The 15,182-nt window shown below is 46.6% G+C and overlaps 1 protein-coding gene across 1 annotated transcript in view; it reads right to left on the bottom strand.

Moving 5' to 3' along the window:
• The window catches only part of GLS (glutaminase), a 94,457-nt gene extending 80,896 nt beyond the window's left edge, over positions 1–13,561 (bottom strand). Inside the window, exons 1-4 of the mRNA XM_060257409.1 lie at positions 13,451–13,561; positions 11,605–11,726; positions 9,982–10,111; positions 5,047–5,126 (exon numbers count right to left, since the gene is read on the bottom strand). Of these exons, the coding sequence (XP_060113392.1) occupies positions 5,047–5,126; positions 9,982–10,111; positions 11,605–11,675 (281 nt within the window). The 5' untranslated portion in view covers positions 11,676–11,726; positions 13,451–13,561. The remainder of the gene's footprint in view (positions 1–5,046; positions 5,127–9,981; positions 10,112–11,604; positions 11,727–13,450) is intronic.
• Positions 13,562–15,182: the final 1,621 nt, after the last annotated feature.

Below are 15,182 nucleotides of genomic sequence, written 5' to 3'. Positions count from 1 at the left end.
TGTTCACCCCCTCAAAGAAATGTAACAGGTTAGTGAGGCAAGATCTTCCCTTACAGAACCCATGCTGAGTCTTCCTCAGTAACCCGTGTCCATCAATGTGCCTACTCATTCTGTCCTTGATAATGATTTTACCAACTTTCCTGGTATTGAAGTCAGACTGACTGGCCTGTAATTTCCCGGATCTCCTCTGGAACCCTTTTTAAAGATGGGGGTGACATTTGCTACCTTCCAGTCCTCAGGAACAGAGGCAGATTTCAATGAAAGATTACAGATTTTTGTTAAAAGATCCACAAGTTCAACTTTGAGTTCTTTCAGAACTCTCGGATGTATGCCATCCGGACCCGGTGACTTATTAGTTTTTAATTCGTCCATCAGTTGTAGGACCTCCTCTTTTGTCACCTCAATCTGACTCAGATCTTTCAACACCCCTTCCAAAATTAGTGGTTCTGGGGCAGGCAAAAAGTTCTCATCTTCCACAGTGAAGACGGAGGCAAAAAATTCATTCAGCTTCTCAGCCATTTCCCTATCCTCCTCCAGTAATCCTTTTGTCCCATGGTCATCCAAGGGCCCCAATGCCTCCCTGGCTGGTTTCCTACTTCTAATATATTTGAAGAAATTTTTATTGTTGGTCTTTATGTTTTTTTAATATGCTCCTCATAGTCTCTTTTTGCCTGCCTGATCACAGTTTTGCATTTGATTTGCCACAGCCTGTGTTCCCTTTTACTAATCTCACTTGGACCGGTTTTCCACCGCTTAAAGGAGTCCTTCTGACCTTTTACAGCTTCCATTACTTTGTTTGTTAACCATGCAGGCCTTTTCTTATGCCTTTTTGTGGTATGTATTTTATCTGCGCTTCTAGGATTATAGTTTTAAATAGTCTCCAAGCTTCCCCAAGGGTTTTGACCGTATTTACCTTTCCTTTCAGTTTCCTCCTCACATGCCTCCTCATCTCAGTGAATTTACCCCTTTTAAAGTTAAACGTGGTTGTGGCGGTCTTTTTGGGCAACTCCCTATTTATACAAACGGTGAAATCAATAACATTATGGTCACTGCTCCCAAGCGGCGCAATCACTTTTACATCTCTCACCAAGTCTTGGGCATTACTTAGGACCAAATCCAGGATCGCCCCACCCCTGGTAGGTTCTGAGACCATCTGCTCCATAGCACAGTCACTGAGAGCATCAAGAAACTCAATCTCTTTCTCTCAACCAGAACACATATTGACCCAATCAATCTGCGGGTAGTTAAAATCACCTATGACAACACAGTTTTTACGTTTAGCCGCTATCTTTAAGCCTTCCATCATATTTTAATCGTCGTCTATCTTTTGATTTGGTGGGCGATAACAAACTCCCATAGTTAAATTTCTTTTTGGGCCCTCTATTTCAGCCCAAAGCATTTCTAAAAGGGAATCTAATCCTGACCTCAGTCTTACTGGACCGTATATCCTCTCTGACATACAGAGCCACCCCACCTCCAACCCTTCCCTCCCTATCCTCCTTCCGTTATAACTTATATCCAGGAATCACCGTGTCCCACTGATTCTCCTCATTCCACCAAGTTTCTGAAATTCCCACAATGTCTATGTTTTCTCCCAACACTAAACATTCCAATTCACCAATTTTACTTCGAACACTTCTAGCATTTGCATACAAACATCTGTAATTTCCCAGGCAAGCTAGGCCCGCCACCTTCCTCCTGCCGCCTCGAGACTCAGGCAGACAGTCCATACTGTTTGTCATCATCACAGTGGACAACTCTGGTCCGTTACCCGGTAGAAAAATAGCAGCCAACCCTTCATCTCTTTGAGACAAGTCCTCCCGAACTAGAGACATTTCATCTCCTGTCGGCTTTCCCCCAAGATTTAGTTTAAAAACTGCTCTGCCACCTTTTTGATTTTAAGCGCCAGCAGCCTGGTTCCATCCGGGGACAAGTGGAGACTGTCTCTTTTGTACAGCTCCCGCTTGTTCCAGAAAGCATCCCAGTGCCTAACAAACTTAAACCCTTCCTCTTTACACCATCGTCTCATCCACACATTGAGACTTCTAATTTGTGCCTGTCTCTCCTGCCCTGCACGTGGAACAGGTAGCACTTCTGAGAAGGCTACCTTGGAGGTCCTGGCCTTAAGTCTCCTGCCTAGCAGCCTAAATTTTTCCTCCAGGACCTCACGACTGCATTTCCCCACATCGTTGGTGCCAACATGCACCACGACCACAGGCTCCTCCCCAGCACTGTCTATCAGTCTATCTACTACACGCGTAATGTGTAGGCAAGTCACCAGGCAGGCAAGTCACCATACGGTCAGTACGCGGTTTCGCCACCCTGCTGTCTACTTGCCTAAGGATCGAATCACCAACTACCAAACCCCCCCCTCTCCCCCTGCTCAGGGATGGTTCCTTGGCGCGAAAGGATTCCCACTCACCAACCGAAGAAGAGGTCCCTTCTGAGGGTGCATTCCCCTTATCCTCAGCACAGTGCCCTGTTCCCTCTTGACCCTCACGCTCTCTGGCAGCAACGGGGCTGCTACGTTCAGAGTGGGGCTCATCTAATACGCCCCCGAGAGTCCTCCCCAAGTGCCTAACTGACCGTCTCTGCTTCTCCAGGGCAGTCACCTCGGCCTCAAGGGTACGAACTCGTTCCCTGAGGACCAGGAGCTCATTGCATCGAGCACACACCCAAGACTTCTGTCCAAATAAAACATGCTTAAAAGATTAGCACTCTTGCAATATTTTATTTAACAATCTCTGAAAGAGAGAGGGAGAAGAAAGCAGACTTGCTCGAGGGCCTGATATGAGCCCTCCAGAGGCCTCATTTGGCCCCCGGGCCACATGTTTGATGCCCCTGCTTTAGAGCTTCAAGCATGGTCCCCTGTGAACACTAAAAAACTCAAGACTGGGGGGGTTGGGTTGGGATACAAACTGGAAGTGGCCACTGTCACTAAAGAAAACGAAACCCACACAGTACGTGGTTTCAGCTCTACTACAAACTTTGCTTTTATAATCAATATTTATATGCTTTCTAATCAGTCTCCGCAGCCGCAAAGGAAGGCATTACGCTCAAAATGCGTCAAGAAACTAGGGTGCTTTGGATAAGCAAGTTACTTCCATTGTTTGTGGGTTTCCTAAACGCAGAACCTTGCCAAAAATTCTATTAGGAGCACAAACGTCAGCATTAGACAGCATGTCTTCAGAAGATGGGCAAAAAAGGATTCTAGCTGCTACGAGGGTACAAACTGCCACCCGCCAGAATCAATAGCAACTCTCTTGTGGCTTTTGAAAGTCAAAGATAACACTTAAAAGTGCATGACTGCATACCCAGATTCTACACATTTATTCCTGCAATTAATCTGCGTTTGAATCACCAGGTCTCTGAAGATTCAGCACGCAAGTGTTTTAAATGCATAAAGGTACGAATAAGGAAAACAGTAGCCAAGATCTCACCACTGTCTTGATGATGATATTGGATTTATATCCCACTCTATACTCTGAATCTCAGAGTCTCCTTTACCTTCAGTCACAATCCCCTTTACCTCCCCGCCCCCAACAGACACCCTGTGAGGTAGGTGGAGCTGAGAGGACTCTTTCAAGGACTCTTATGAGAGCTATGGCTGACCCAAGGCCATTCCAGCAGGTGCAAGTGGAAGAGCGGGCAATCAAACCCGGTTCCCCCAGAGAAGAGTCCGTGCGCTTAACCACGACACCAAACTGCCTCTTGCAAGATCTTGCTCAGCATTCTTTGAATTAAAGCCGCAGACTGCACTTCTATCATTTGAGGTTTAAATTTCTTACATTTACTTCATTCATAGACCGCCCTTCCTCAGCAAGACTCGAGGTGGATCACACCGGTTAAATCACACTGATGTAAGACAGACAACCAACAAAATTAAATAACACGCTACTACAGACAAATGAAGCACTGTTACAGGATTGTTGCGTGGGATCACTGTATGATTATCCAGAGCCACTGAGCTAGACTACAAAATTAGAGGAAAACTTTAGAAGAAAGCAAAACATACACCACAGAGGCTACGTTAATTCCACAGACATTAATGATAACCTTATTCATTTTACACAACTGCCCTCCTTGTACCTTTTATGATCTGCTGTTTTGGCCTCTGTCCAGAATTAGGCTGCTATTGGGCAAGAGAGCATGCATACCTAATGATCATTTGTTTTTATTTCTTCCCCATTCCTTAGAATAAGTCTACAGTCTTATTGGCTGAGAGAGTATGAAAGGCACTGTTGCCCAGACAGTCCAAAACTATATCTAGAAATATCACACAGCATAGTTTTTACCCCTGAACTTGTATTCGCGTTTTCGAAAGCCCAGTACCAACTAAAAGAAGATATTGGATTAATATCCCACCCTATACTCTGAATCTCACAATCTCCTTTACCTCCCACCCCTTCACAACAGACACCCTGTGAGGTGGGTGGGGCTGAGAGAACTCTTACAGCAGCTGCCCTTTCAAGGACAACTCCCACGAGAGCTATGGCTGACCCAAGGTCATTCCAGCAGCTGCAAGTGGAGGAGTGGGGAATCAAACCCGGTTCTCCCAGGTAAGAATCCGTACACTTAACCACTACACCAAACTGGCCTCTACTGCCGATCAGCACCTCACAAGTCCTTTCACCTCTGCTAACAACTTCACAGTTTGGTTTTCCTAACAAAGCTCAGGTTGTACTCGTTCCAATAACCTTCCCCTCACATTGAGAAATCCATAATACCGGACTATTGAGCATCATAACTTACATTGTATGAAGCTATTTTAATATCTCAGTTCTATAGCTGTTAGTCTGAACAGAACCAGTTTTATCAGAATTCTAAATTCTGCAACTCAGCCAATTGAAGTTTTTCAACGAGAATTTAGCCAAGCAACGACTATTCCCAAAGTTCTATGAAAAAAAAAAAAAGACTTCCAGCTAACTTCGTAAGGGCAGCTTTGCAAAACTACCATGGCGATTCTGACTCCTCACAGATAAGATTCTGCCTCCATCAGCTGGAATTCTCCGGGCAGCTCAGATATTTAAAAATGTTTCAACCTACCTCTGTCCGTCCACTGTGCAAACAGACACTCCCCACAAATCGGGGCTGAACTTCGCCAGTTGGGGAATATAGTCGGCGACCTATTTAGATCAGAAATAATGCTGCTAAGTTTAAGGTCTGCAAGTCTTGCGGTATAGTTAACAAAATTACGCCCAGGGGAAAGGTTCAGTCGGAAGAGCAAACCCAAGATCCTTTAATCTCTCCCTCCATCTTGACTAAAAGGGCCCTTCAATTCTATATATCAGGGGTGCCCAACGGTAGCGCTCCAGATGTTTTTTTGCCTACAACTCCCATCAGCCCCAGCCAGCATGGCCGATGGCTGGGGCTGATGGGAGTTGTAGGCAAAAAAAACATCTGGAGAGCTACCGTTGGCCATCCCTGCTATATATTTCAGTCTGAGCCACATGAAAGGGGGGGGGGCACAGGGGAAGGACGCTAGTTGCATGAAAAGATACAAGCAAGAGCATGTTCATCAATCACGGCATACAAAAAGAAAAATCATCCAGAAGCCAGCTTACATACACCCAGGGCTGGAATTCTAGCAGGAGCTCCTTTGCATATTAGGCCACACACCCCCAATGTAGCCAATCCTCCAGAAGCTTACAAGGCTCTTTTTTGTAAGCTCTTGGGAGGATTGGCTACATCAGGGGTGTGTGGCCTAATATGCACAGTTTGGTGTAGTGGTTAAGTGTGCGGACTCTTATCTGGGAGAACCGGGTTTGATTCCCCACTCCTCCACTTGCACCTGCTAGCATGGCCTTGGGTCAGCCATAGCTGTGGCAGAAGTTGTCCTTGAAAAGGCAGCTGCTGTGAGAGCCCTCTCCAGCCCCACCCACCTCACAGAGTGTCTGTTGTGGGGGAGGAAGGTAAAGGAGATTGTGAGCCGCTCTGAGACTCTTTGGAGTGGAGGGCGGGATATAAATCCAATATCTTCTTCATCTTCTTCTTCTACATCAGGGGTGTGTGGCCTAATATGCAAAGCAGCTCCTGCTAGAATTCCACCCCTTACAAGGCTCTTTTTTGTAAGCTCTTGGAGGATTGGCTGCATCAGGGGTGTGTGGCCTAATATGCAAAGCAGCTCCTGCTAGAATTCCACCCCTTACAAGGCTCTTTTTTGTAAGCTCTTGGGAGGATTGGCTACATCAGGGGTGTGTGGCCTAATATGCAAAGCAGCTCCTGCTAGAATTCCACCCCTTACAAGGCTCTTTTTTGTAAGCTCTTGGGAGGACTGGCTACATCAGGGGTGTGTGGCCTAATATGCAAAGCAGCTCCTGCTAGAATTCCACCCCTTACAAGGCTCTTTTTTGTAAGCTCTTGGGAGGATTGGCTACATCAGGGGTGTGTGGCCTAATATGCAAAGCAGCTCCTGCTAGAATTCCACCCCTTACAAGGCTCTTTTTTGTAAGCTCTTGGAGGACTGGCTGCATCAGGGGTGTGTGGCCTAATATGCAAAGCAGCTCCTGCTAGAATTCCACCCCTTACAAGGCTCTTTTCTGTAAGCTCTTGGGAGGATTGGCTACATCAGGGGTGTGTGGCCTAATATGCAAAGCAGCTCCTGCTAGAATTCCACCCCTTACAAGGCTCTTTTTTGTAAGCTCTTGGAGGACTGGCTGCATCAGGGGCGTGTGGCCTAATATGCAAAGGAGCTCCTGCTAGAATTTCACACCTGCATACGCCAGTTGAATGGGACCACTGACAAACATGTTAATCACGTTAAACCAGTAATAACAAACATTTTTGAGCAAAAGGTAGAGTGGAAGTTTTACAGACTTGTAGATCATGCTTTGGCGTTGGGTCACAAGGCCCAATCTGATGCAAGTTCTTTCAAATATCAAATGCCCTTTAGGATTACAGCAGACTGCAGAGCCTCTCCTCAACCAAACTTAAGTCGTGATGCTCAATGAGCATCCGTGTGTGTTAAATGCTGTCCATCCGCCTCTGACAACACTATGACTCGAATGTCCTCCGAAACGTCCCATCCAGAACAGCCTTGCAAACAGTGCTCCCTCTAAGCTGAATTGGAATGAGCCAGCTCACACATTTTTAGCCTTCAGCTCACACATTTTTTACTTGGGAAGGATGACCGCAGAGCACACTCATTGACGCAGGAGCTCACAACTTTAATGCCAAAGCTCACAAAGTAGAACTTTTGCTCACAAGGCTCTGCAGCTTAGAGGGATCACTGCTTGCAAACTGGGGCCCACGGCTTTCTTTACTGACTCAATCCGTCTCATCTCGGGTCTTCCTCTTTTCTTGCTGCCTTCAACTTTTCCTCGCATTAATGACCTGGGGCCAACTGCACTCTCTCAGGCCCTCTCTTCCTCAGGGGTGTCAAACATGCAGCCTGGGGGCCAAATGAGGGCTCCTATCAGGCCTCCAAGCAACTAGGTGTCATCTGCTTCCTTCTCTATCACAGCTTGCTTCGCCAGGCTTGCTCAATCGCACATGAGCTACAGAACAAAGCCTCTATTTGCTCCACTGGCTGAGGCTCCTCTCTTGGAGTGGAATGCGGGAGGGAGAGCTTGCTTTGCCAGGCTCTCTCAATCGCAATGCTGAGCTACTGAGCCAAGCCTCTCTCCCCTTCTATTGGCTGAGGCTCCTCCTCCTCCTGGTTCCCTGGGGAAGGAAGGAAAGAGCAAAGCCTCTATTTTCTCCACTGGCTTTGTTTCCTTTGCCCAGTTCCCTGGATCCCATGGGAGAGATACAAAGAAAGCACCTTTAAGACCAACGAGTGCTACTGTTTTAAGCATTCTTTTTTTTTTTTTAAGCGATCTTTAATTGTGTTTATTTGCATCCTTTTCGAAGGCTGTATCTCTGCTACCTGGCATTACATATCATGACACAGATGGCCCAGCCCAACAAGGTCTCATTTATGCCAGGCTTGCTCAAACGCACATGAGCTACAGAACAAAGCCTCTATTTGCTCCACTGGCTGAGGCTCCTCTCTTGGAGAGGAATGTGGGAGGGAGAGCTTGCTTTTCCAGGCTCTCTCAATCGCAATGCTGAGCTACTGAGCTAAGCCTCTCTTCCCTTCTATTGGCTGAGGCTCCACCTCCTCCTCCTGTTAACAGGAATTTGGCCTTCGTAACAAAGGAGTTTGACACCCCTGGGCTACAGGGCTGTTGTAGCTCCAAGATGGGAGGAAGGAAGAACCACGTATGCCATCCCAAGCTCCTTAGGGGAAGCAGAAGAATGCATAAGGTGAACACAGCAGCTGGCCAAAGGCACACCACGCTATCCCATACAGCTCTAAGCGAAAAGCCCCAGAGGAAGTGGAAGGAATCAGAGGCTGAGCTCAGAGACTGCACAAATAGCAGGAATTTCTGCCAACTTTCTGCTCTGCACAAACCGGAGGAAAGAGGGGGGAGCCTCAAGGAATCCACCACACATGACTGCTGAGCTGTGGTGTGGCCTAGCTGCCGGCCGTTACGAATAAGTCGTATGCATATTCAGAGATCCAGCACTTCAGAAGAAGGGCAGTCACGAAAGAGCCGGAAAAGTGCAAGGATGTGTCGCTAGTGACCAAAGTCAAGTTAATTCATAACATAGTATTCAGGGCGTGTTTTGAAGCAGGAACTCCTCTGCATGTTAAGCCACACACCTCTGATGTAGCCAATCGTCCTGGAGCTGACAGTAGGCCCTGTAAGAACAGCCCTGTAAACTTTTGGAGGATTAGCTACATCAGAGGGGGGCGCACTAATACGTAAAGGAGTTCCTGCTACAAAAAAAGAGCCCTGATAGTATTCCCCATTACTACGTATGAGTGTGAAAGTTGGACAATGAAGAAAGCAGACAGGAAGAAAAAAATTAGTTTTAAACGTGGAGGAGAGTCTTATGGATACCGTGGATAGCCAAAGAGAAATATCGGTGGGTCCTAGGCCAAATCAAGCTTAAACTCCCCCCAGAAGCTGAAATGGCTAAACCAGGGGTGTCAAACTCATTTGTTATGAGGGCCGGATCTGACATAGATGAGACCTTGTCGGGCTGGACCATTTGTGCACCTTTTTAAGATCAGGCAGCAAAAAAATAAATTTTATAAAGGACACAAACAAACACAATGATTTAAAACATTAGCACTCATTGGTCTGAAAGGTGCTTTCTTTGTATCTCTCCCATGGGATCCTGGGAACTGGGCAAAGGAAGCTCTGGCTCTTTCCTTCCCTCCCCAGGGGACTAGGAGCAAGGGAGCCTCTGCCAATAGAAGGAAGAGAGGCTTGGCTCAGTAGCTCTCAGCATTGTGCAAGTGAGAGAGACAGGCAAAGCAAGCTCTCCCTCCCCACTTCCTCCCGAAGCAAGGAGCCTCAGTCAATGGAGAAAATAGAGACTTTGCTCTGTAGCTCTGCTGTGCGACTGAGCAAGGCTGGCAAAGCAAGCTGCAATGCAGAAGGAAGCAAGAGAGAGGGAGAAGGAAGCAGATAACAGCCAGTTGCTCGGGGGCCTGAGAGGAGTCCTCCGAAGGTCTGATTTGGCCCCCAGGCTGCATGTTTGACACCCCTGGGTTAAACTGTGGCTACTGCACTTTGATCATGAGAAGACAAGATTCACTAGAAAAGACAATAATCCTGGGAAAAACTGAAGGCAGCAAGACAAGAGAGGGACCAGAGATGGATTGACTCTGTCAAAGAAGCCACACAAAGGCCCTCAGTTTGCAAGAGAACAGCTGCTAATGATAGAGGTTGTTTTGGAGGACGTTAATTCACAGGGTCGCTTTAAGACAGAAGTGACTTTACAGCACTTCATACATATACACACACAGAGCTTCAGCATAAGCTGCCTCAAGGTGGACTCTGATGAGGCAGCAAAGATGCACCCCAATAAATAAAGCCTAATTCACAGATTCCACGACCTTAAGAATATATGCCAAAGGAAGTAATAAAAACACGGCTCTTATGCTAGGGAAATATTCAGAACACCACAGTATTCATGGTTGTTTACCTTTCCTCCAGATTGCTTTTTAGCACTCTCATATAGTTCATCAATATGAGAGGTAAAGGAAACGTAATCAGGAATCACAAACTTCCGCCGGAAAGCCTGAGTAAGCAAGACGATATTGCTTTGAACGCACCTGTAAAATTAAAAAAAAAAAATGCCAAGGTCCAAGTATGAATATTACTTTATAGGAGCCCCCACATATAGAAAAGTGAATAAATATGTTTTTTCCCCAAACATTACAGGCAAGAAATAATTTTAATTTAATTTAATTTAATTTTAAACTGGGCTTAACTTGGCTCTTTGCAAGAGAGCCAATTTGGTGTAGTGGTTAAGCGTGCTGACTCTTATCTGGGAGAACCGGGTTTGATTCCCCACTCTTCCGCTTGCACCTGCTGGAATGGCCTTGGGTTAGCCATAGCTCTCACAGAGTTGTCCTTGAATGGGCAGCTGCTGTGAGAGCTCTCTCAGTCCCACCCACCTCCCAGGGTGTCTGTTGTGGGGGGAGAAGATATAGGAGATTGTGAGCCACTCTGTCCTTGAAAGGGCAGCTGCTGAGAGAGCCCTCTCAGCCCCATCCACCTCACAGGGTGTCTGTTGTGAGGGGATATAGGAGATTGTAAGCCGCTCTGAGTCTCTGATTCAGGGAGAAGGGCGGGGTATAAATCTGCAGCCTTCTTCTACTTCTTCTCAGCCCAAATGTTGGAATTATACCACACTTTCAGATGAACAAACGGCAAATACCGCTATGAGAGGGCTCTTATGCCTGTATCATTCCACAATACTACTTAATAGGCATGGCGAATGAGTCAACAATTCAGAAACCAACATTTCATGAACATACAACCCCGCCTTATACCAAAAGCCAGATCACTGATCTATCAGGGTCAGTGCTGTCTACTCTTAACTGGTCGCGCCTCTCTTGGTTGTCGGGAAGAGGTTTTTGACATCGCATGCAGAAGACCTCTACCTGATCCTTTTAAATTTTACCTGGTAGCTTTAAACGGCGATGCCAAGGGTTGAACCTGAGATCTTCTGCGTGCAAATCTGATGTTCTAACAATGAGCTACAACTCCTTGTCATTCAGCAATAAGAGGAGGGAAAAGTCCCAGAAAATATTATGGTGTAATTCTGCCCAGCAGGGGTGGAATTGTAGCAGGAGCTCCTTTGCATATTAGGCCACACACCCCTGATGTACCCAATCCTCCAAAAGCTCACAAAAAAGAGCCTTGAAAGCTCTTGGAGGATTGGCTACCTACATCAGGGGTGTGTGGCCTAATATGCAAAGGAGTATTTGCTAGAATTCAATCCCTGCTGCTCAGCAGGATGTATTATACCAGATACTTAGTTTTCTGTAAAGGCTATTCTGCAAAGACGGACTGCTAATATGAAATAAGTTTAGAGGAATGTTACTCTGAAGGTTTTGCAAATTTTCCTTGCCTGCAGCCTCTTAGCCTTCCACCTGGCCACCCCAAAAGTTTACAGGGCACAGTAAACGGTGCCTGCTCTTTTTAGAACCACCAGTCTCCGAAATGCCATGCGCCATGGGGAGAGCTAGCTTTTCATCTCCCTGACTGAACGGAACGCTGCAAGTTTCAGCCCGTGGTTTCAAATCTACAAGTTCCTTACTTTTTAAAGAGATCTTTATCTAGCATGACACCATCGGAGGTTGTCTGCAGAGTCAGTCTTAGCATATCCATACATTCCTTCAGCCTTGGATCAGAGGTACGCAAACCCGTAGATTTAAGAGCCTGGAGAGTTTCAAGGGAGAGAGAAGAAGATCATGAATGTTCTCTTTTGTTGTTGTTACTATTAACTTCGTTTTTTTAGGCCACCGTCCCCTGAAAACAGGGCTCAGGGGGCAACTTACAGCAATGATAAAATTACAAATTGTACAAAAGAGATTTCAGAAATTAAAATACAAAATTACAAAATTCCTAGAATGTCATTGTCTCAGAGGGGATGGAGACAGAGGGAAAAAAAAGAATACCAGACTAGATGGAAGACTGTCGTTGTTCTCAACCAAACACCTGGCGGAACAGCTTACATGCCCTGCCCTTACATGCCCTGCGGAATGGAAATAAGTCCTGCAGGGCATGGGTATTTGGAAGAGTTCCAGCAGATAGGGGCCAGAGCAGAAAAGACCCTGTCCACGTAACACACAACTCTAGCACTATCAAACTGAGTTTCCCAACACAACGCAGCAGCCAGCTAACAGGGTACCTCTGCTCTCTAGTCCCTCAGCATAACCATGTTTGAGAGCATGCTAACATGCAGAGAGATTAAAATCTGGTAGCACCTCAGAGACTGAGAAGATTTTTCAGGGTATAAGTTTTGGAGAGTTAAAGTCCCCTTCATCAAACACAAGTAGGAATGGAGAGACAAGGCCTTATCCCTTAGTCAGAAGGCAGGAGGGGTATTGAAAGAATGCTTGTAAATGTATCATGCATAGCGTAATCAACTTGATTAGAGCAGAGCAGAGGGGAAATGCTTGAGGGCAGTTACAATTCAGTATGCAGAACAAAGTCAAGAGTCCAGTGGCACCTTTAAGACCAACGAAGTTTTATTCAAGGTACAAGCTTTCAGGTGCACACTCACACCTTGAATAAAACTTTGTTGGTCTTAAAAAAGGTGCTACTGGACTCTAACTGTTCTACTGCTTTGGGCCAACATAGCTGCCCACTTGGATCTAAATTCAGTATGCAGTGGTCCCCAAAGTTTTTAAGCCTGGGGGCACCTTTAGAATCATGACAAGGGATGGTGGGCACAACCATAAATTGGCCACTGCAGGAGGCAGCCGTGCACAAACCCAGAAGAATCTCAAGAGCAAGGGACAAGTGTAATTAAAACACACACACAGAACAAAGTTGGATTCCAGCAGCACCTGTAAGACCAACCAAGTTTTTTTTCCCAGAATGTAAGCTCTCGTGTGCATGCGCACTTCATCAGACAATGAAATGGGCTACAGTAAGCACTGCTGCACATTGCTTGTAGGCAGTGGTTAAACATGCAAAGTAGTACAAAGTTAAAAACCAATGGCGAAGTAGTGAAATGCCCACCAGCTATATGTAGCAGTGCTCGCTGTACCCCATTTCATCATCTGACGAAGTGTGCATAAACAACAAAGCTTACATTCTGAATAAAACTTTGTTGGTCTTGAACAAGGGTGGCCAAACTTTGCTTAACGTAAGAGCCACACTGAATAAATGTCAGATGTGTGAGAACCGCAAGACAGGAAGGAAGGAAGGAAGGAAGGAAGGAAGGAAGGAAGGAAGGAAGGAAGGAAGGAAGGAAGGAAGGAAGGAAGGAAGGAAGGAAGGAAGGAAGGAAGGAGGAGGGAGGGAGGGAGGGAGGGAGGGAGGGAGGGAGGGAGGGAGGGGGTGTGTGGAAAAAAGCAACTTTAACTTTAAATGCATTCTCCAAGCAGCTGGCAAGCTTGACTTAGAGGAGTGATTTAAAGCTTTAAAAAACTTACCGTAATGAACTTATGAACTGGTATTTTCTCTTGCCCTTCTGCAATGGTGTAGAACAGCAAGTCCTCCAAGCTGGGCAAAAGGCCTTGCTTCGTCTTACTAAAAAGAAACAAAACAAAGGACCCATGGTGAGAAAACAGCTCCAGTGCCGTCCCTGCTGTCCTGTAACCGCGATTATTAAATTACCAGTCAAACACTTGGATCCACGTGGGCTATGTGGCACCGCTAAAAACACCTGCTGTATCATTCCTTTCCAATTAGCAACACAGACCTTAAGCCAAAAGCAGCCAACGCTTCAGAAGCAGCACCTGCCAGTTAAGCTAAAGCTGTGCAAAAAATATTGGGCTGAATCTTGCGACTCCAACGAAAAACAGCCTTTTCTTCACTGAAGGGATGCCTTTCTTAGGGTTGCCAAGTCCAATTCAAGAAATATCTGGGGACTTTGGGGGAGGAGCCAGGAGACCTCAGGGTGGAGCCAAGATCAAGCCTGTGACAAGCATGACTGTACTCCAAAGGGAGTTCTGGCCATCACATTTCAAGGGACAGCACGCCTTCTAAATGCCTTCCTTCCATAGGAAATAATGAAGGATAGGGGCTCCTTCCTTGGGGGCTCATAGAATTTAACCCCCTAGTCCAATCCTTTTGGAACTTGGAGGGTATTTTGGGGAGAGGCACTGGATGCTATGCTGAAATTCTGGTGCTTCGAACTCAAAAAATAGCCTCCACAGGTATCCGCAGTTCAATTCTCCATTATTCCCTATGGGAATCGATCTTCATAGGGAGTAATGGGAGTGCCCAGCAGACATTTCCCTCCCCCACCCTGCTTTCTGATGACCCTGAAGGGGGGGAGGGCCTCCAAACCAGGGGATCCCCTGCCCCCACCTGGGGATTGGCAACCCTAGCCTTCCTCCATTAAAAAAAAAAGCTGTGCTTCATTACAGTAAGTCTGTTGAATGGAACCTTACAGAATAATCCAAAGCAAACCTAAGAACATAAGAGAAGCCATGTTGGATCAGGCAAATGGCCCATCCAGTCCAACACTCTGTGTCACATAAGAGAAGCCATGTTGGATAAGGCCAATGGCCCATCCAGTCCAACACTCTGTGTCACGTAAGAACGTAAGAGAAGCCATGTTGGATCAAGCAAATGGCCCATCCAGTTAAAACACTCTGTGTCACACAGGGGCCAAAGAAACCCAGACGCCATCAGGAGATCCATCAGTGGGGCCAGGACACCAGAAGCCCTCCCACTGTGGCCCCCCCAAGCACCAAGAATACGGAGCATCACTGCCCCAGTCATAAGAACGTAAGAGAAGCCATGTTGGATCAGGCCAATGGCCCATCCAGTCCAGCACTCTGTGTCACATAAGAGAAGCCATGTTGGATCAGGCCAATGGCCCATCCAGTCCAACACTCTGTGTCACGTAAGAACGTAAGAGAAGCCATGTTGGATCAGGCAAATGGCCCATCCAGTTAAAACACTCTGTGTCACACAGGGGCCAAAGAAACCCAGACGCCATCAGGAGATCCATCAGTGGGGCCAGGACACCAGAAGCCCTCCCACTGTGGCCCCCCCAAGCACCAAGAATACAGAGCATCACTGCCCCAGTCATAAGAACATAAGAGAAGCCATGTTGGATCAGGACAATGGCCCATCCAGTCCAGCACTCTGTGTCACACAGTGGCCAAAAAAACCCAGGCGCCATCAGGAGGTCCATCAGTGGGGCCAGGACAC

This window comes from Heteronotia binoei, chromosome 16 (genome assembly GCF_032191835.1).
Source record: "Heteronotia binoei isolate CCM8104 ecotype False Entrance Well chromosome 16, APGP_CSIRO_Hbin_v1, whole genome shotgun sequence".
Taxonomy (NCBI): Eukaryota; Metazoa; Chordata; class Lepidosauria; order Squamata; family Gekkonidae; genus Heteronotia; species Heteronotia binoei.
The sequence above is the reverse complement of the archived record's forward strand: the minus strand, read 5'-3'. Positions and strand labels throughout refer to the sequence as shown.